At 37.8% G+C, this 23,005-nt stretch overlaps 1 protein-coding gene across 4 annotated transcripts in view; it reads left to right on the top strand.

Annotated features, from left to right (window-relative positions):
- ACTR6 (actin related protein 6) overlaps window positions 1-15,500 on the top strand; it is a 35,642-nt gene extending 20,142 nt beyond the window's left edge. For 2 of the 4 annotated variants that reach the window (XM_060112383.1, XM_060112381.1), the window contains 3 exons: window positions 4,162-4,333; window positions 5,801-5,939; window positions 14,834-15,500. In XM_060112383.1, coding sequence (XP_059968366.1) covers window positions 4,162-4,333; window positions 5,801-5,939; window positions 14,834-14,963 — 441 coding nt within the window. In that variant the 3' untranslated portion in view covers window positions 14,964-15,500. The remainder of the gene's footprint in view (window positions 1-4,161; window positions 4,334-5,800; window positions 5,940-14,833) is intronic. The other 2 variants (XM_060112382.1, XM_060112384.1) reach the window with 2 other exon arrangements.
- The last annotated feature ends 7,505 nt before the right edge of the window (window positions 15,501-23,005 follow it).

Raw genomic sequence — 23,005 nt, 5'->3', positions numbered from 1 at the left:
ATGTTTAGGAATTTATAAATATGAAGTAAAAGTATAAAAACTATGTATGTGAATGATAACACCAAATTTAAAAGGGGAGTGTTACATCTGTGAAGTTACATTAAAATGGTTGGTGGATATATGGGGTTTTTTCTTTTTAATTATTTACTTTTTGGCTGCGTTTCATCTTCGTTGGTGTGCGCAGGCTTTCTCTAGTTGCAGTGAGCGGGTGCTACTCTTTGTTGTGGCGCATGGGCTTCTCATTGCAGTGGCTTGTCTTGTTGCGGAGCACGGGCTTGCGGAGCACAGGCTCTAGGCACATGGGCTTCAGTAGTTGTGGCATATGGGCTCAGTAGTTGTGGCTTGCGTGCTGTAGAGCACAGACTCAGTAGTTGTGGTGCATGGGCTTAGTTGCTCTGCGGCATGTGGGATCTTCCTGGAGCAGGGCTCGAACCCGTGTCCCCTGCATTGGCAGGCAGATTCTTAACCACTGCGCCACCAGGGAAGTCCGGATATATGGGTTTTATATAATTATTTATACTTATTTTTATGCCTGAAATTTAAAAAATTTGGTGGCCAGATTTTTGAGGTGAAATACACATCAGAATTTGGAGAAGGCTACCCAGGTCCTTATAAAATCAAAATCATCCTGTAATGTCCTTAGAAACATATCCTTGTGGAAGGACCGAGACTGGCTTTCAGAAGTGGGAATTGTGACAGATTATGGGATCATGTTGTCTGGCATGAACTGGGGAGAGACACTGGAAGCCCATGTCCCACTTAGGATATGGAAGGTATATTTTTTTCTTTACAAGACAAGGAAAACTGCCCCAAACATATAGATACCAAGCCACTTTCTCATTAGGCACATTTGATCATCCTCATTTATTATACCTGATTAAAACAGTCCAGTGATATAAAACACCTTGTGGAGAATTTATAGCACTCTGGACCCATGGTGGTAAAGTAATCCGTATTTCTACAGGGATGGACCCTGAGTAAAGTCTCAGTAATTCCCAGTTCCTCCAAACCTGACTAAAAATCACCTGGGTCACTTGAAGAACAATTGGTATCCATGTTCTCAGTTCCTGTCCCTGAAAATGCTTAGTGCCTAAGTTTGAAAACTTAATCTCTAAAAAAGAAAAAAAATCTCTTCCAGATGATTGGACTATCAACTATGTTTGGAAATCTTTCTCTTTTTTAAAATGTAGTTCTCTCCTGCCCTGCAAATGAGAACTTACCAGTTTATTGGACGTTATCTGCTGAACTCTGCCAGCTTCCTTCCCAAATCATAAGCCTTGATTTCTCAGTCCTACACCTTACATAGTGAGCTAGTAGAGTCGTGGTTGTTCCCCCAGTTGATTATTGTTTTACTCATCAGCTTTGGAGCAAAAAGGCAGAAGCCACGTTGTATTGTTTACAGCTCTTTTCTTGGCCTTTGGCCTTGTGATCAGAATCTTGTTATGACTGCACTTCACTAACTGAGTATAGACTCCTTGTTACTTGTACACTTTAACATCAGTTGAGTGGATATAGTCAGTTGGACTGAACTTTTACCAGATGATGGAATGTTACATCAAATATTTATTTCAGAGATAATGGCTTAATCTTTACTTTGTCAATTAATGTTAAAATTTTTACCACAATACATGTTAAATTGTGTACATCTTAATAATTTTTAAGGTTTAGAAATGGTTATATTTTGTATATGTTAGGATTACTCCTAAAATATATTTTTTTAAATTTAATACTTGGTTAACTTGTTTTCATCATTGCCTGACAATCAAAATCTTTGATGAGGGCTATTAGATACTTATGAAACTAGAAAAACAATACTGCATAAGATGAAAGAGAATTATACTTGTTTGAGAGCCTTTATACTTAGGATATTGTTAAACTTGGACCTTGATAGTTTATTCAAGAATATTTTAAAATACTTAGGAAAAACTTACAACCTTGATTTTCTAGTACTGATGATAGTAACAATAATAATAAGGTCTGTAATATTGTTACTGATTACAACTGATAGAAATTCCTGTTTTATTTTTTAACAGAAAGAGGATGCTTACGAAAGTGTAATGAATGCTTTACTGACCTAAATTGAGAAAATTGCCCTCATAGTTAACTGTTACCCCTTTCTGCAGAGCCATTGTAGTTTAAACATTTCTTTCATGGTACCGGAATGAAATTTATGAGGGCTGTACAGTAATTACGACTTGCATTGACTAAAATAGCAACTCCCAGCAGCCTTTATAAATTCCTTCATTTGTCTATGTCTAAAACAAAAATCTTTTTGAAATTGTACTCTTAGAAACAGAAAATACTTGTAGTTCCAGATTATATATTAATGATTAATGGCTTTAGAGGTAACATTCAGCAAGGATATCTAGTTCTGGCTTTTCTCCCGGTTAGATATTTGACCTGGGTCAGTCACATGATCAAGGCTGTGGACTAGATAACCTCTAATGTTTTGTCAAATTAAATTCTCCAAGTCTGTATCTGTCTCAAGTTATTTTGAGTGTTGACAATATGAGTTATATCCTGTACACTCAAGCCAATATCATTTTTAAATGAATTTGTAAATTTATAGGAAGTAATTTCCATTCTGCCTGAAATACTTTATCTGTGAAGAAATAATATTCTTCTCTTTGCTAGTGCAACCATAGTTTAATCAGGTTGAAAGTGATGTGTAGTTTTCCTTGTTCTTCCTAGGGTACTGTGAATTTTGCATAATTTGGGATATTTTTATTTAAAAATAATGTTTCAAGGGACTTCCCTGGTAGTCCAGTGGTTAAGAATCCATGTTTCCAGTGCAGGGGGTGCAGGTTTGATCAACTGGTCTGGGAACTAAGATCCCACATGCTATATGACGTGGCCAAAAAAATTTTTTTAAAAAGAAAGTTTCAAGCATGGAATTTCCAAATGATAGAAATCAGAATCATTCATATCCAAGTTAAGAGAGGCAATGTAGTAGGAGGAATGTATTGCGTGTTCTTGAGTTATTAGTTGAATGATCTTGAGCAAGTCACATAACCTTGCCTAGTGCAACTGCATCATTTGTAAAAGGAAAATATATCTACCTTACCGGGTTATATGAGAATTCAGTATGATAATGTATGTAAAATGCCTAAAACAAACACACATTGTTGACTCGCATGCTATACTGGGTAGTGGATATGTGATGGCGAACAGTGTAGATGATGAAGGGATAATACAGAGTGATAGTAAGAATACTAGAGGGACCTTTTATTTGGGAGTCAGAAGAAGCCTCTCTGAGGAAGCTGAAACCTGAACAGAGAGTAGATGACTAATTATATTAAGGAATAGTTTTTATATACTTTACTCTTTAACAATAAATTATTAATATTTCTTTTCATATATTTTAAGTATTTTTATATTTATATAGAGGATTGGGATATACTCTGTTACAGGTGGAAAATTGCATATACGAGTCAAATGAAGTTAATGTCTTTAACAATCTAGAAGAGCTGCTGAGTCTTAGTACAATTGACAGGGACAATTAGTTTAATGATGTAGAATGCTGTAGAAGGAGATTATTTTTTTCTGGCCCCTTCAGGAGCACAGCTCACAGAGTGGGTGGGTTAACAGAAAATAAATAGCAAAAGAATTTCAGTGATAAAGTCCATGTATTTGGTTAAATCATTTTGGAAACTGGTTTTTGAATAGAGATTGAATAAATAATAAAGAAATTTAATGATGTAGGCTTTTTGCACAAGGGAAAGGGGAAATCCTAATAGAATAAAACCATAGTGCCCAATAAACATCTAAGGCAAGGCCAGGGGAGTGAAAGTAGATAGTGGTGGAAACATAAGGTACAGTGTTTTTTATTTAGAGTATGTTCTTTGTTCTTTAGAAACTGGAATCACTCTGTTCTTAGAGGTAGATTATGAAGTTCCTTCTCCTCTATTCTCCTTTTCTTTCTTTCTATTTTAAAATGTGTGGAATAAAGCCAGATCATCTTTGGGGGAATAGCTATATTAAGAGTCAATAGTTATTTATTTGTGTGGTTACGCAACAGCAGAGACCACATTTTTCTAACTTTTGAGAATCCTGAAACTTCTAAGAACATGGTTAATATATTGGTATTACATATTACTAAATGTTATTAGTGATGTGAGCTAGATAACATAACTTAAACATTTCATCTTATTTTTCTTTAAGCCAAGAGAAGAAATGGTGTTAAGTGGAAAGTATAAATCTGGGGAACAAATTCTTCGTCTGGCCAATGAGAGATTTGCTGTTCCAGAAATACTCTTTAATCCTTCTGATATAGGAATTCAAGAAATGGGAATTCCAGAAGCTATTGTCTATTCAATTCAGAACTTACCTGAAGGTGCATAAATAATGAGGAGTAATGATATTTTTTAAAAATCATAAGCTCTGTGAACCCTAGAGAAATCATCTGTTTCTTCTAAATAATTTGAGCAAATGGCTACTTTATTTGCAGAGATTTCCAGATCTAACTTGAATAATTCTTTATTGTACTTTATTTTACTTGAATAATTCTTTATTGGTCCTAGATTATAAATTTGATAGAGGAAGAGTAATTATGGTCTGCTTAAATATGAAGAAATTCATCTCTTTATAAGTATTAAATTGCTATATCCATTTAAAAAGTTTTAATTTAAGCCATATTTGCACAGAGTAGAAATTTATAATTTAACAATTTAATGGGTTTTAGCTGTTGATGAGACTGGTTTATTCCTTCTGTTACATTTCGATTAATATACAGGAAGTTAGTTTTAATGAGATTGAAGTATAGTGCTTCACAGTGATTTCTGGGTTCTCCTGAAGCATGATTTAACTAAATAATGTTCTAAAGTTTTGGAGTACCTTTATAGCTTAAAAATGTCTTCCTAGTTCATAAGGAACAGTGTAGGCAGTGGAGAAAATCTTGCCTATGCAGTGTCCTTTCCTCCCATTAAAAATGAAAAAAAGTCAGATAATGCCATCACCGTAATATAGTTATTTCACAACTAATTTCATATTAATATTTCATATTGATTTCTCATTTTATCTAAAGTTGCAGTCATGAGATATACAACATTTTGTACTACACTGTATTAATGTTGTGTTGTAAGACTCAATATTGACGTAGCAGTACTCTGTCCCTGTTTTGTGACCAGAAGCATTAGGTGGGATTGCCAGTACCTATCAATTCCTGATAAATTTCCCAGTGGTGCTTAGTAGCCCTTTAAGATTGACTAACCATGTGTCACTTAATACTTGCTACCATGTAACTTTAATGAGTATAGACCATAAGATCCTTTCTTTAAATATTATTATAGATTGAGTATTTTTCACTATCAATTGTAAGTGTTGCACAATATGTATGTGTGTCTCAGATAACATGGAAACTTGGATTTTCAAGTTAAAAATGTCATGAAGGACCTCCTTTTCATCGTTATACTAGCTAACAGTCTCAGCCTACATAAAGACCTCCTCCATTTTAGAGGAGAACAATTTTAATTTTCAAATGTCTGCTACTAGAATTTTACTCATTTATGTATAGCTTACATGTATATGTAATAAGTTGCTAGTAGTTCAACCTCTTCACCTTAGCCTTTCTTTTAAAGATCTATGAGGTCATATTTCTGTTTAATATGTATATTTGTATAAATGTTAACCTCCTTACAAAATCTTATAAGTTATATGGTTATAAAAAACTATATGGTTTCCCAACCAGTAACTTTCATCCCTAATTGCTTTTACCTAATCTCTCATGCCCATTTCTCCAGAAAGATAAGTAAACAGATTTTCTAATGCCTTTTTTCTTTCTCCTATTTTTCTCTTTTAAAAGAAATGCAGCCGCATTTTTTTAAGAACATTGTTTTGACAGGAGGAAATTCCCTTTTCCCGGGATTTAGGGATCGGGTTTACTCGGAAGTTCGATGTCTCACTCCAACAGATTACGATGTTTCTGTTGTGCTGCCTGAAAAGTAAGTGTTGGCTTATATAGAAACAAATCACGGAAGTTAGTTTGCAGTTAAAGAGGTCTGTAGGCAGACATGAGTTTAAAGCCTGGTTCTACTGGGTTGCCAGGTTTATTTCACCTTTGGGATGCTCATTTTTCTTTTCACAAAAAATGAAATGATATAGCTGCTTTACAGTCGTCGACAGGAAGACACTGGAACTCACCAAAAAAGATACCCCACATCCAAAGACAAAGGAGAAGCCAAAATGAGATGGTAGGAGGGCTGCAATCACAGTAAAATCAAATCCATAACTGCTGGGTGGGTGACTCACAGACTGGAGAACACCTATACCACAGAAGTTCACCCACTGGAGTGAAGGTTCTGAGCCCCACGTCAGGCTTCCTAACCTGGGGGTCTGACAACAGGAGGAGGAATTCCTAGAGAGTCAGACTTTGAAGGTTAGTGGGATTTGATTGCAGGACTTTGACAGGACTGGGGGAAACAGAGACTCCACTCTTGGAGGGCACACACAAAGTAGTGTGCGCATCAGGACCCAGGGGAAGGAGCAGTAACCCCAGGGGAGACTGAACCAGACCTACCTTCTAGTGTTGGAGGGTCACCTGCAGAGGTGGGGGGGTGGCTGTGGCTCATTGTGGGGACAAGGACACTGGCAGCAGAAGTTCTGGGAAGTACTCCTTGGCGTGAGCCCTCCCAGAGTCTGCCATTAGCCCCACAAAAGAGCCCAGGTAGGCTCCAGTGTTGGGTTGCCTCAGTCCAAAAAACCAACAGGGAAGGAACCCAGCCCCACCCATCAGCAGACAAGGGGTTTAAAGTTTTACTGAGCTCTGCCCACCAGAGCAAGAGTCAGCTGTACCCACCACTGGTACCTCCCATTAGGAAACTTGAACAAGCCTCTTAGATAGCCTCATCCACCAGAGGGCAGATGGCAGAAGCAAGAACTACAATCCTGCAGCCTGTGGAACAAAACCCACATTCACAGAAAGACAGACAAGATGAAAAGGCAGAGGGCTATGTACCAGTTGAAGGAACAAGATAAAGCCCCAGAAAAACAACTAAGTGAAGTGGAGATAGGCAACCTTCCAGAAAACGAGTTCAGAATAATGAGAGTGAAGACGATCCAGGACCTCAGAAAAAGAATGGAGGCAAAGATCGAGAAAATGCAAGAAATGTTTAACAAAGACCTAGAAGAATTAAAGAACAAACAGAGATGAACAATACAATAACTGAAATGAAAACTACACTAGAATGAATCAATAGCAGAATAACTGAGGCAGAAGAATGGATAAGTGACCTGGAAGACAGAATGGTGGAATTCACTGCTGTGGAACAGAAAAAGAAAAAAGAATGAAATGAAATGAAGACAGCCTAAGAGACCTCTGGGACAACATTAAACACCACAACATTCGCATTATAGGGGTCCCAGAAGGAGAAGAGAGAGAGAAAGGACCAGAGAAAATATTTGAAGAAATTATAGTCAAAAACTTCCCTAACATGGGAAAGGAAATAGCCACCCAACTCCAGGAAGTGCAGAAAGTCCCAGGCAGGATAAACCCAGGGAGAAACACGGAAACACATAGTAAACAAATTGGAAAAATTAAAGGCAAAGAAAAATTACTGAAAGCAGCAAGGGAAAAATGACAACATACAATGGAACTCCCATAAGGTTAACAGCTGATTTGTCAGCAGAAACTCTACAAGCCTGAAGGGAGTGGCATGTTATACTTAAAGTGATGAAAGAGAAGAAGCTACAACCAAGATTACTCTACCCGGCAAGGATCTCATTCAGATTTGATGGAGAAATCAAAAGCTTTACAGTCAAGCAAAGCTAAGAGAATTCAGCACCACCAAACCAGCTCTACAACAAATGCTAAAGGAACTTCTCTAAGTGGGAAACACAAGAGAAGAAAAGAACCTACAAAATCAAACCCAAAACAATTAAGAAAATGGTCATAGGAATATACATATTGATAATTACCTTCCACATGAATGGATTAAATGCTCCAACCAAAAGACATAGTCTTGCTGAATGGATACAAAATCAAGACCCATCTATATGCTCTCTACAAGAGACCCACTTCAGACCTAGGTACACATATAGACTTAAAGTGATGGGATGGAAAAAGATATTCCATGCAAATGGAAATCAAAAGAAAGCTGGATTAGCAATAATCAGATCAGATAAAATAGACTCTAAAATAAAGAATGTTAGGGCTTCCCTGGTGGCGCCGTGGTTGACAGTCTGCCTGCCAGTTCAGGGGACAAGGGTTCGAGCCCTGGTCTGGGAGGATCCCACATGCCGCGGAGCAGGTGTGTCCGTGGGTCACAACTGCTGAGCCTGCGCGTCTGGAGCCTGTGCTCCGCAACGGGAGAGGCCACGGCGGTGAGAGGCCCGCGCACCGCGATGAAGAGTGGCCCCCGCTCACCGCAACTAGGGAAAGCCCTCGCACAGAAACGAAGACCCAACACACCCCAAAATAAATAAATAAATAAATTTATATATTAAAAAAAAGAATGTTACAAGAGACAAGGAAGGACACTACATAATAATCAAGGTATCAATCCAGGAAGGATATATAACAATTATAAATATATATGCCCCCTACATAGGAGCACGTCACATAAGGCAACCACTAACAGCTATAAAGAGGAAATCGACAGTAACACAATAATAGTGGGGGACTTTAACACCTCACTTACACCAATGGACAGATCATACAGAATGAAAATAAATAAAGAATCAGAAGCTTTTAAATGACACAATAGACCAGATAGATTTAATTGATATTTATGGGACATTCCATGCAAAAACAGCAGATTACAGTTTCTTCTCAAGTGCGCATGGAACATTGTCCAGGATAGATCACATCTTGGGTCACAAATCAAGCCTCAGTAAATTTAAGAAAACTGAAATCATATCAACCATCTCTTCTGACCACAATGTTATGAGATTAGAAATGAATTACAGGGAAAAAAATGTAAAAACCACAAACACATGGAGGGTAAACAATACTTTACTAAATGACCAAGAGATCACTGGAGAAATCAAAGAGGAAATCAAAAAATACCTAGAGACAGATGACAATGAAAACACAACGATCCAAAACATGTGGGATGCAGTAAAAGCAGTTCTACGAGAGAAGTTTATAGCTATACAAGCCTACCTCAAGAAACAAGAAAAGGGCTTCCCTGGTGGCGCAGTCGTTGAGAATCTGCTTGCCAATGCAGAGGACATGGGTTTGAGCCCTGGTCTGGGAAGATCCCACATGCCAAGGAGCAACTAGGCCTGTGAGCCACAAATACTGAGCCTGCGTGTCTGGAGCCTTGCTCCGCAACAAGAGAGGCCGCGACAGTGAGAAGCCCGCGCACCGCGATGAAGAGTGGCCCCTGCTCGCCGCAACTAGAAAGCCCTCACACAGAAACGAAGACCCAACACGCCCAAAAATAAATAAATAAATTTATAAAAAAAAAAAAACAAGAAAAATCTCAAACAATCTAACCTTACACCTACAGGAACTAGAGAAAGAAGAACAAACAAAACCCAAAGTTAGCAGAAGGAAGGAAATCATAAAGATGAGAGCAGAAATATAAATGAAATAGAAAGAAAACAATAGCAAAGATCAATAAAACTAAAAGCTAGTTCTTTGAGAAGATAAACAAAATTGATAAACCATTAGCCAGACTCATCAAGAAAAAGAGGGAGAGGACTCAAATCAATAAAATTAGAAATGAAAAAGGAGAAGTTACAACAGACACCGCAGAAATACAAAGCATCCTAAGAGACTACTATAAGCAACCCTATGCCAATAAAATGGACAACCTGGAAGAAATGGACAAATTCTTAGAAAGGTATAACCTTCCAAGACTGAACCAGGAAGAAATAGAAAATATGAGCACACTAATCACAAGCAATGAAACTGAAACTGTGATTAAAAATCTTTCAACAAACAGATGTCCAGGACCAGATGGCTTCACAGGTGAATTCTATCAAACATTTAGAGAAGAACTAACACACATCCTTCTCAAACTCTTCCAAAACATTGCAGAGGAAGGAACACTCCCAAACTCATTCTATGAGGCCACCATCACCCTGATACCAAAACCAGACAAAGATACTACAAAAAATATTACAGAACAATATCACTAATGAATATAGATGCAAAAATTCTCAACAAAATACTAGCAAACAGAATCCAACAACACATTAAAAGGATCATACAGCATGATCAAGTGTGATTTATCCAGGGATGCAAGGATTCTTCAATATATACAAATCAATCAATGTGATACACCATATTAACAAATTGAAGAAGGAAAACCATATGATTCTCTCAATAGATGCAGAAAAAGCTTTTGACAAAATTCAACACCCATTTATGGTAAAAACTCTCCAGAAAGTGGGCATAGAGGGACCCTACCTCAACATAATAAATGTCATATACGACAAACCCACAGCAAACATCATTCTCAATGGTGAAAAACTGAAAGCATTTCCTCTAAGATCAGGAACAAGACAAGGATGTCCATTCTCACCACTATTATTCAACATAGTTTTGGAAGTCCTAGCCACAGCAATCAGAGAAGAAAAATAAATAAAAGGAATACAAATTGGAAAAGAAGAAGTAGAACTGTCACTGTTTGCATATGACATGATACCATACATAGAGAATCCTAAAGATGCCACCAGGAAACTACTAGAGCTAATCAATTAATTTAGTAAAGTTTCAGGATACAAAATTAATGCACAGAAACCTCTTGCATTCCTATACACTAATGATGGAAAATCTGAAAGAGAAATTAAGGAAACACTCCGATTTGACATTGCAAGAAAAAGAATAAAATACCTAGGAATAAACCTACCTAGGGAGGCAAAAGACCTGTATGCAGAAAACTATAAGATACTGATGAAAGAAATTAAAGATGATACCAACAGATGGAGAGATATACCATGTTCTTGGATTGGAAGAATCAATATTGTGAAAAAGACTGTACTACCCAAAGCAATCTACAGATTCAATACAATCCCTATCAAATTACCAATGGCATTTTTTACAGAACTAGAACAAAAAATCTTAAAATTTGTATGGAGATACAAAAGACCCCAAATAGCCAAAGCAGTCTTGAGGGGAAAAAAATGGAGCTGGAGGAATCAGACTCCCTGACTGCAGACTGTACTGCAAAGCTACAGTAATCAAGACAATATGGTACTGGCACAAAAACAGAAATATAGATCAATGGAACAAGATAGAAATCCCAGAGGTAAACCCACGCACCTATGGTCAACTAATATATGACAAAGGAGGCAAGGATATACAATGGAGAAAAGACAGTCTCTTCAATAAGTGGTGCTGGGAAGACTGGACAGCTACATGTAAAAGAATGGTATTAGAACACTCCCTAACACCATACACAAAAATAAACTCAAAATGGATTAGAGACCTAAATGTAAGACTGGATACTGTAAAACTCTTAGAGGAAAACATAGGAAGAACACTCTATGACATAAATCACAGCAAGATCTTTTTTGATCCACCTCCTAGAGTAATGGAAATAAAAAGAAAAATAAACAAATGGGACCTAATGAAACCTCAAAGCTTTTGCACAGCAAAGGAAACCATAAACAAGAAAAAAAGACAACCCTCATAATGGGAGAAAATATTTGCAAATGAAGCAACCGACAAAGGATTAATCTCCAAAATAATAAACAGCTCATGCAGCTGAATATTAAAATAACAAACAACACAGTTCAAAAATGGGCAGAAGACCTAAGTAGACATTTCTCCAAAGAAGACACACAGATGGCCAAGAAACACATGAAAAGCTGCTCAATATCACCAATTATTAGAGAAATGCAAATCAAAACTACAATGAGGTGTCACCTCACACCAGTTAGAATGGGCATCATCAGAAAATCTACAAACAACAAATGCTGGAATGGGTGTGGAGAAAAGGGAACCCTCTTTCACTGTTGGTGGGAATGTAAATTGATACAGCCACTATGGAGAACAGTATGGAGGTTCCTTAAAAAACTATAAATAGAATTACCATATGATCCAGCACTCCCACTACTGGGCATATACCCAGAGAAAACCATAATTCAAAAAGACACATGCACCCCAATGTTCATTGCAGCACTATTTACAATAGCCAGGTCATGGAAGCAACCTAAATGCCCACTGACAGACAAATGGATAAAGAAGATGTGGTACATACATACAGTGGAATATTACTCCGCCATAAAAAGGAATGAAATTGGATCATTTGTTGAGACGTGGATGAATCTAGAGACTGTCATACAGAGTGAAGTAAGTCAGAAAGAGAAAAACAAATATCGTATATTAACTCATGTATGTGGAACCTAGAAAAATGGTACAGATGAACCGGTTTGCAGGGCAGAAGTTGAGACAGCGAAGAAACGTATGGACACCAAGGGGGGAAGCCGTGGGAGGGTGAGGATGGTGGTGTGATGAATTGGACAATTGGGATTGACATGTATACACTGATGTGTATAAAATTGATGACTAATAAGAACCTGCTGTATAAAAAAATAAAAATTAAAGAATAAAAATAAAAAAATGATAAACTTTACTTTCAGTGGATGAAAGGGGATGAAGTATGTGAAGTAGCATCCATTATGGTTGGTACATAATGGGTGCTCAGTTAATGTAAGATCACTTCCCTATAGTGAATCAGTCCTCATTTCTTGGAGATTTTTTTTTTTTTTTTTTTTTTTTTTCTTTTTGCTGTATGCGGGCCTCTCACTGTTGTGGCCTCTCCCGTTGCGGAGCACAGGCTCCGGATGCGCAGGCCCAGCGGCCATGGCTCACGGGCCCAGCCGCTCCGCGGCATATGGGATCCTCCCAGACCGGGGCACGAACCCGTATCCCCTGCATCGGCAGGCGGACTCTTAACCACTGCGCCACCAGGGAGGCCCTCTTGGAGATTTTTTACAGGCAAAGCAGTTAGGTTATTATCTATTCTATTTGGGACTTACGTGGTGGCGCTGTGGTTAACAATCCACCTGCCAGTGCAAGGGACATGGGTCGAGCCCTGGTCCAGGAAGAGCCCACATGCCACGGAGCAACTAAACCCGTGCATCACAACTACTGAGCCTGGGCTCTAGAGCTCGTGGACTGCAACTACTGAGCCCGCATGCCACAACTAGTGAAGCCTGTGCGCCTGGAGCCTGTGCTCTGCAACAGGAGAAGCCACCACAATGAGAAGCCCATGCACAGCAATGAAGAGTAGCCCCCGCTCGCCGCAACTAGAGAAAGCCTGCACGCAGCAATGATGACCCAACACCGCCAAAAAGAAATAAAAAATAAAATAAATTTTAAAAACTTTATGTATTTGATTTATCTGAGATATGCCATTTCTTGAGAGTGTCTATGAAGAATAGAAATATGAGAATTTAGCCAAGATAAATAATGTCAATTGGTAAGTTGTTTTGGAATGTTTTAAAATAATTTTAAATACTTAAACTTTTACATTTAAGTAGTCTTTTTTTTAAATTCAAAACTATTTTATATGTACCCCCTATCCTGTTTTATGAGAAAAAGCAGATAATTAAGGTATAATTTTAGAGTTGTAAGAAAGGCTTATAGATCATCCTCTTCTGTGTACTTATTTGTAAGTAAACAAGGGCTCATGAGTTAGCAAAGGTCTTATGATAAGTTAATAGCAGTAACCAGACTAAAATTCAGTTCTCTTTATCTGGAGGCAGAAGTTCTCACCAAATTTATGTCTAGATAATCCCCCATCGCTGCTCCACTGTTTTAAGCGGCAGAGTTGCAAACAAGACCCCACATACCTGATTTTTAATTTTAGAGTTTTGTTTCAAAGCTAAAGAAGAATTTTTCAAAATTAATAGCAGTTAACAGAAGGCCCTCATCTGATCACTTAGTTTTATAGCTATCAGATAAAAGAATAAATTATCATTAGATATTGGAATGATTTTTATCAGCATTAATGTTCATACACTCTTTAGAATATGAAGCATATTGGATTTTTATCCTGCATTTTAAGTGTAAGTCATGCATACATTATAGGCCAAGGGATCTATAGAAATAGTTTTTATTCTTTTATTCATCAAATCTTTATTGCACATCTGATTTCATAGATAGATATATATTTAGTTTTTTTTAAGGTTAGGAAATGTAATATAATAAGGAAAACACTTTTTTCTTTATCATTTTTCATATTTAAAACTGAATTGGGGGAGAGGAAGAGTAGAAGTAGAATTACACAAATTCAACCAATTACACAGAATTACAACCAATTACCTTGGTTGTACATAAAATTAAACTAAAAGTTTGATGTGATCTAATTTTACTTATTGTCCATGTCCTACCATGTAGCAAGTTTATCATGCACTGTGGTTTTTAAATGTCTCATTTATTAGAGGCAACAAAGTATAGGAGCAAAAGCACAGACTGTGTGAAAACAGTTCCAAGTTGAATCCTAGTTTGTCTTAACCTCTCTGAATCTCATTTTCCAAATCTATAAAGTGGGAGTTATAATATCTATTTCATTGGTTGCTGGGTGAATTGATTTGATGACATGTCTTTGCCATGTACAAAAGTTAGACTCAGTTATTACAGTGTTTTTCTTTTTATGCATTTTTTTGTATTTTGCTTGTATTCTTGTTTTTTATTAAGGTAGAAGGCCCATAAATTCAGGGCACAGGGAAAATAAAAAGAACACTTACTTGTAGTGGTGACCAACTTTCCTTTCCGAGTTTGCTTTACTTCTATGAAGTTTATGCTTATTTTCACACTTTAAATGATTTTCTCTTAAATCAGGTTGGGTAGAGATTGCCACATTTTAGTTACTAATTAATGTTTCTGGCATTTCAGTTCTGTAAAATCATCTGGGTTCACTTATTTTACCTTTATTTTTAGCCCTATTACTTATGCCTGGGAAGGTGGAAAATTGATATCAGAGAATGATGATTTTGAAGATATGGTGGTAACAAGAGAAGATTATGAAGAAAATGGACATAGCATCTGTGAAGAGAAATTTGATATTTAAGAAACGTTTCTGAAAGTTTTGACTGTGACAAAGGTTTAATTTTCAGTGTTCTTTTTAAAGGAAGTTAAGGACCTGTGTTACCTTTCATCCTAACATAAGATAACATCTTGAACTTATGTAAATACTTTGATCCATGGCTGATTTTCAAAGGTTTCTTAGCTAGGTTAGTAAGTAAACTGTAACTCAGCCCAAATTTTCATTTAGGAGCTAGACTTACTATAACAATGCTTATGCTGTTTCCGAGACTAAGTTATCTTTCATTAGAAGATGAAAGAGTGAGTGTATTTTAAGTTTAATTCTTTATAGCTAAAAGCACAAACTTAACTGTCTCACTGGTCAGGTTTCCTTAGAAGGTAGTTTTGTGTGACTGACTAGGAATTGGCCAGAGTATTTTCAGGCTGATATGATTTCTCTCTTTCTTCTAGAACTAAGTATTTCATCTTTAAATTGTCATTTGTATATACTAAAGTTGGAAAAACTAATCTATGTGTATGTAATGTTTATTTTTTACTTAGCCTAAGTTTGAAAGGATGAAGACCAAAGCTAATTTATTAAAGTGTTTTTGGTCAGTACTGTGTTGCAGAAATGTATTATTTCACTCATAAAAATACTATACCATTTTTTAGGATGAAATTCTTGTGTCATTGGGCTCATGAATCAAGTTCCTGCCAATCTCTTTACCTTAGCTTGGATCATGTGCCTACCCCATGGCTTCAGGGATTTTAACAGCCCTACTAAGATAGCCTAGAGTGAAAGAAGGTAGTTTCCCAAAGGAAAATTAAGGTGAAGAGACAGATGCTGGGCAGGGTGAAAGAGCTGTCCACTACAATTATGTTTGGATTATATGGACAGTCCCTGATTGACAATGGTTCGACTTAAAGATTTTTTGACTTTACAGTGGTGTGAACGCAGTATGCACTCATTAGAAACTGTTCTTCAAATTTTGAACTTTAATATTTTCCTGGGCTAGTGATATTTGGTATGTTACTCTCCTGTGATGCTGGGCAGCAGCAGTGAGCCACAGGTCCCAGTCAGGGTAAACAACCAATATGCTTACAACCATTCTGTACCCACCAACCATTCCGTTTTTCACTTTCAGCACAATATTCAATAAATTATGAAATATTCCACACTAAGTTATAAAATAGGCTTTGCGTTTGATGATTTTGCCCAGCTCTAGGCTAATGTAAATATTCTGAGCGTGTATAAGGTAGGCTAGACTAAGCTATGATGTTTGGTAGGTGAGGTGTAGTAAATGCATTTTTGACCTAATCAAAGAAGATCTGTTTTAGGTTAGGGCCTGGTCAGTCCTTCCTAGACCTAGGCTAGTTACATTACTTGTTATCATTGCAGAGTTGCAAATTGATTGTGTTTGTGTGATACCCAGGTACTAGCATATAATCTGTGGAGAGTGTACCAAAAAGTTGCTGGTGGCATAAAAGAAGTTTTTGCAACCATACAGTGTAACTGTGCTAGAATTTCAGGGTGATGCAGTTAGAGGTATAAAGGTAAGTCACCATTTAAAGGGCTTTCCTTGACTTACCAGGACCTCATCTTGCAGGCAGAATACTATCATCAACAACCAAGATGTTTTTCATATGAGGAACTGGGGCATTCCTCAAAGCTGCATTTCCAAAACATGCCCTAGCTTGAAGTTTCCCATTATGTTCTGCTGAGAATAATGTGTGTGTCACATGCTTACTACAGTACACTGATTTCTGTCCACGGTGTAGGTCTCTTAGTGCTCATTTTTGAGACACTAAAAATTCATTTCTGAAATTAATGAATATAGATGCTAATCGTTTATCTCTAGCCTTGAAGCTCCCATCAGTTTTAACACCTGCCTAATTTTGAAACTTTATTGCTAGAGATAATGTTTTAATATTATACAGTAAGTTGACTTCAAAGAGAACATTTAACATTAGCTCTAAATAATAACAAAGTTATCTATTTTTGAAAGATGTTAAAAGATCCTGATTTGAGATTCACTAGAAGTATTGAGCAAGAACTTAGCCACATTAGAGTTTATAATTTTGTGCTGCAAATTGCATGCATGGAAACAGTGTTCTAGCATTGGCTGTGCATAATATACACCTTAAGTCAGTAGAGGATTAGGGTTTACATCAATGACTAATCAAGATAGGATAATTCTCTCCAACAATTTTCTATCTTGGTTTTGAATTTTTTAATTCGGTGGTGATTGGCTTGATGTGGCAAACTGATCATTTTCACCTACTTTACCTGTCCAAAATCCCTTTAAACAATTTCTAGTGGAGGAATGCACAGGGAACACTTACTTCAGTGCTTTTTGTGATATATTATTTCTCAAGCTGGGTTGGTGGGCACATGGGTATTCATTATATTAGAATCTTTATTGTGTGCATGAAATAGTTCATATTATATATATATATATTTTTAAAGAATCATTTTTTAAATTTATTTATTTTTGGCTGTGTTGGGTCTTTGTTGCTGCACACGGACTTTCTCTAGTTGTGGGGAGCGGGGGCTACTCTTCATTGCGGTGCGGTGGCTTCTCTTGTGGAGCATGGGCTCTACGAGTGTGGGCTTCAGTAGTTATGGCACACGGGCTCAGTAGTTGTGGCTCTTGGGCTCTAGAGCGCAGGCTCAGTAGTTGTGGTGCATGGGCTTAGTTGCTCCGTGGCATGTGGCATGTGGGATCCTCCTGGACTAGGGCTCGAACCCGTGTCCCCCGTATTGGCAGGCGGATTCTTAACCACTGTGCCACCCCATATTATATTTTGATAGTAGAGTAAATCCTTAAGTGGACTCTAGGAAATAAAAAGGGTGCCACTGATGAACAAATGTGGAAGACTTCCTAAAAGGTGGAAAACAAATGGGATTAGGTTGTTAGAGAAACAAGAAAACCTATGTCCCAGATCAGGGCAGGAGGAAACTACTAGAGACGTAAGAGCAATTCCAGAGACGTTTTAATTCAGGACAAATAGAGGAGATCATGGATTAGACAGTAAAAGAATGACTTGGAAACACTGAGCCCGACTCCCTTTTTTGGGGGGGGGGGCGCGGTGCTGTGCTGCCTGGATTGCAAGATCTTAGTTCCCCTACCAGTGATCCAACCCTGGGGCCCCAGCAGTGAGAGCATCGAGTCCTAACCACTGGACCGCCAGGGAATTCCCCCGACTCCCTTTTTGGAATGGAGGCTCAGCAGTGAGAGAGTTGAAATATAAGGGTTGGAGAGAGAAACAATAGAAACTGAAATAATGTCATATCCACTAAGAGCATCAGAGTAAAAAAAACAATTTCTTTTAAGGGAACAGTTGATTGTGGCACAGACCTCTGGCTAAAGACAAGAGCTCAGACCTAATTAGAATTCTGACAGAGCAGAGCCCTGGGGAGCTTATAGCACACCTTCCTCTTGCCAGAAAAGGCACCAGAATTAGAACTTAGATTCACAGACAGGTAAATAAGAATTCATAAATGAAAAAACAAACAACCAAGCATTAAACGTTTGAGGGATACTTAACACCATCAAAGGGGCACCGAGTCCAACAATCAAGAATGACCCCTTGGGGGACTTCCCTGGCAGTCCAGTGGTAGGACTCGGTACTTTCACTGCAGTGGCCTGGGTTCAAGCCGGGAATTAAGATCCTGCAAGCTGTGTGGTGTGGCCAAAAAAAAAAAAAAAAAAAGTCCGCTTATGGAATAAAATTAAAAAAATTTTATAAGTAACATTCTGTAAGAGATTGGTGAGGCAGTTGCATCTATTGCAACAAGAATAGGTTGCTGTACAGGGAACTATATTCAATATCCTGTGATAAACCATAATGAAAAAGAATATATATGTGTAACTGAGTCACTTTGCTGTAGAGCAGTAATTAACACAACATTGTAATTCAACTATACTTCAAAAATAGGTTGCTATAACAAAGATAAGAAATTAAAAATAGGGTTACTTATGATTAATCTATGGGTTGAACAGCAGAAAGGACACTGCTAAAGACTGAAAAACTAAGCTGATGGAATTTTCCCAGAATGTAACACAATTCAGCAAGGATGGCTGGGGAAAGAAGCTAATCAATATCCACAGTATAGGATAGGCCATGTCTACCTAAGAGCCTTCCCTACAGAAGAGGCCTTTTTTTTTTTTTTTTTTTTTTTTTGAGGTAAACGGGCTTCTCACTGTTGTGGCCTCTCCCGTTGCGGAGCACAGGCTCCGGACGCGCAGGCTCAGCGGCCATGGCTCACGGGCCTAGCCACTCCGCGGCATGTGGGATCCTCCCGGACCGGGACACGAACCCATGTCCCCTGCATCGGCAGGCGGACTCTCAACCACTGCACCACCAGGGAAGCCCCTGGAAGAGGCCTTTTGATAAGCTTTCACACAGGACACAAATAGCCTCCCACTTGGGGCCTATTCTGATATGTCCCTCCACATACTTTTCTAAAGCTTCTGGTTCCCAGGTTTCTTATCTCATAGTCTTCAAGTCTCTGATCCTCTAGTCAAAACATTAGCTGTCATATCCAGCCATATCTTCATGCAAATTGAACAGCCAGAAATGCCGCTGTCAGTTCTCTCTGACATCATTTCCCTTCCCCAGTGCAGGTTAGGCTTGCCCAGCGGCATGCCATGTCAAGTGGAAGTGGTCTATACAAGATTGGACTCAGGATGGGCAAGTTAATCACATGAGCTCACACTTAGACCATTTACTCTTACTACACCATTTACCTTTCCCTCAACCCACATCTGACCAAAGAGAAAAAATTCATACCTGGTTTATGAGTGACTATGCATGATATGCCTGGCACCAGCCAGAAGTGAAGTGATGGTGTAAATCAAATGTTGAATTATTACACCCATGACGAAAGAGTTGCCTGATAGTATCACTGGTCACAGAGTTGTTAAGTGACAGAGTTCATCTGTAACAGCAACTTTTTTTTTTTTTTTTTTTTGCGGTACGCGGGCCTCTCACTGCTGGGGCCTCTCCCGCTGCGGAGCACAGGCCCCGGACGCGCAGGCCCAGCGGCCACGGCTCACGGGCCCAGCCGCTCCGCGGCACATGGGATCCTCCCAGACCGGGGCACGAACCCGCATCCCCCGCACCGGCAGGCGGACCCTCAACCACTGCGCCACCAGGGAGGCCCAACAGCAACTTTTTGATTCTTATGTTCAAAAACCTTTTTAGCATATAAGCAATTGCACAGAAAAAAGGTCTCAAGAATGGCTTTCAGTCTTGAACATTGTTTATGTATATAAATTATATGAGAAAAGTTTTATCTCACATTTATTTCTTTGAGTTAAAAAATCTTTTATTTACCCGGATAGGACCTAAAAAATGTGAATAATCTAAGAAGTTTAAGCAGTCTTAAGCACTTGAATCAGGATGCTAATTGTCATGAACATAATTTACTGAATATTCTAATAGGAGGTAAGCTTTTCAATGATTGGAAATGGATTTTATTTACACAGGGAAAAAATACATTGCCCTTAATTTCCTCACAAAGGTTTAGCCTCAAATTGAATGACAATACTCTTGGGAATTTTTTAAAGCCTAATAACTGTATGGAGCTGTCACTAGGTGGAGCGGCACTGCTAGGATAGTAATTTCTCTTTAGGAATTAATGCTCCAGAACCTTCAAAAACCATTCAGTAGCTGAGTAATATTCCATTGTATATATGCACCACATCTTTTTTATCCATGTATCTGTTGATGGACACTTAGGCTGCTTCCATGTCCTGGCTATTATAAATAGTGCTGCCATGAACATTAGGTGCACGTATCTTTTTGAATTACCATTTTCTCAGGGTATATGCCCAGTAGTGGGATTGCTGGATCATATGGTAGTTCTATTTTTAGTTTTTTAAGGAATCTCCATACTGTTCTCCATAGTGGCTGTATTGTAAAGCAACTATATTCCAATTAAATTTTTTAAAAATTCAGAAGTCATTTTATTGATACTTTGTAAACAAGTTTAATTGAATAGTATCAATAGTGTATGTTGATCAAAGTAGCTCCATTAGGGAATGTTATAGGATATGTCATTTGAATTAAATAATAAACATTTCAAGCACTGCTGAACAACTCAACTTCTAGTAATTCTACTATTTCTAAATTGGATTTTACCTTAATCTAAGGCACTCACTTGCTAACATTTTCCCTTCTGAACCCAAATAGGTCAGGTAGTAAATCCAGGTCTGTGACCCCAGAGCTCAGACCCTTGTTACCTACCATACCACACACTCTCCCAAGTACCTTTGATATTTCTGGTCCAATCTTATACATACAAATCTATGCATGTATATTTTTATTCTAGAGATTAAAAACAAAAAACCGAGACTCAGATGGAAGATATTTGCTGAAGGTTATAAATAATCTGAGCAGCAGATCCAAGGACACAGTAATATCTTTAACACATTTCTCAAAGTGCCAGCCATTCATAGTGATAGCAATTCCCCACCTGATTCACATGGAACATTAAAATGGAGATTTTCCTAATGAGGAGACTCTCCCCCACACCCCCTCCAATAAAGAGGGTTGGACTGCATGTTTCCAGTATTTTCCTGTCTTTCTAGTACCACCCTCTCAGTTCTTCTACTGGAGGTATACTGATATCCTCCCCAGTTCAAAATAACCATACACATTAGGACAGTTACATCTTCTAGTGTCAGAACTGTTCTACTTTGTTTTCTGTTTTCTTTTAAAGGGGCAGGGACTTAGAATTCATCTAGCTAATTCTCTTATTTTAACATGACACCTGAACATTTAGACTAATAGTTTATCCAGTAAGTAAAAGCAAAATTTGGAAAATATATAAATATACGTCAATAAAGGCCTTTAGTGTGTTCTCTGAAGACAGAGAATAAATAGTGTTGATTCTCTAACCCAGTGGTTCTTAAGGTGCTTGGGTCACAATCCCCTTGGAGAATCTGGTGAAAGCTCTGGATCCTATTCCTAGAAAAATGCCATAAGCACATATACACAAAAAATTGCATACAATTTCAGAAAGTGCACTGTACTTCAGCACCCTGAAACTTTTCATAAACTCTTAGTTGACAACTTTGACTCTAAGTATTCAAGTTCAACCCAACTGGTACAGTTTTTATACAAAAAGATAAAACTGATGACATTAGTTCAATATATATGTTTTCAAGTACTTATGATATACGCTTCTCTTCCCTGTGATCAAGGCATACACTAAGACCACAAAAGAATGTATTTCTGGGTAATTTTCAACAGAGATTGAATCCTCAACCTATGTCACATTGAGAGAATGATGCCATAAAGTAAACTAATCAGTTTAAAAATAAAGGAAGAAAGAGAGGGAGGGAGGAAAGAAGAAAAACATATAATACTTAATGGACTAAAAAAGAATTAGAGAAGGCAAAATCATGGTTTTCAATACTTATGAATTTTAAATTTGTGGCTTTTAAAGTCTTCTACTTGATACGTCTTTCCCTACTTAGATGATTCACAGCATTTAAGTTACAGTAGCCTAAAGGTATAGCTTAAAAATAATATGTACTAAGGAAAATACATGCTTTCTTCAGAGAACTCATGTATGAAATGTTCTTTTTCTGTGGAAAAAAAGATTCTAAGGAAATTAACTGTACCAGATCCCTAATAATAGTGCACATTTAATAAGTGATTTTAGCAGCACAGTAATTAAATGGATCAGCATACATGATTTTAACTAGCATTTCCTTTCAAAGTTAAAAAAATCCTTAACATTTTTTTAAGATCTACTCTCTTAGCAACTTTCAAATATAAAAATAAGGTATTATTAACTATAGTTGTTATGCTATACATTACATCCCCAGGATTTCTTTCTTATATGACTGGTAGTTTGTACCTTTTGACCATCTTCCTTAACATATATTTTTTAAATTTATTTATTTATTTATTTTTGGCTGCGTTGGGTCTTCGTTGCTGTGCGCAGGCTTTCTCTAGTTGCGGCAAGCGGGGGCTACTCTTCATTGCCGTGCATGGGCTTCTCATTGCAGTCGCTTCTCTTGTTGTGGAGCACGAGCTCTAGGTGCACGGGCTTCAGTAGTTGTGGCATGCGGG

This window comes from Mesoplodon densirostris, chromosome 11, assembly GCF_025265405.1.
Source record: "Mesoplodon densirostris isolate mMesDen1 chromosome 11, mMesDen1 primary haplotype, whole genome shotgun sequence".
Classification (NCBI taxonomy): domain Eukaryota; kingdom Metazoa; phylum Chordata; class Mammalia; order Artiodactyla; family Ziphiidae; genus Mesoplodon; species Mesoplodon densirostris.
The sequence above is the reverse complement of the archived record's forward strand: the minus strand, read 5'-3'. Positions and strand labels throughout refer to the sequence as shown.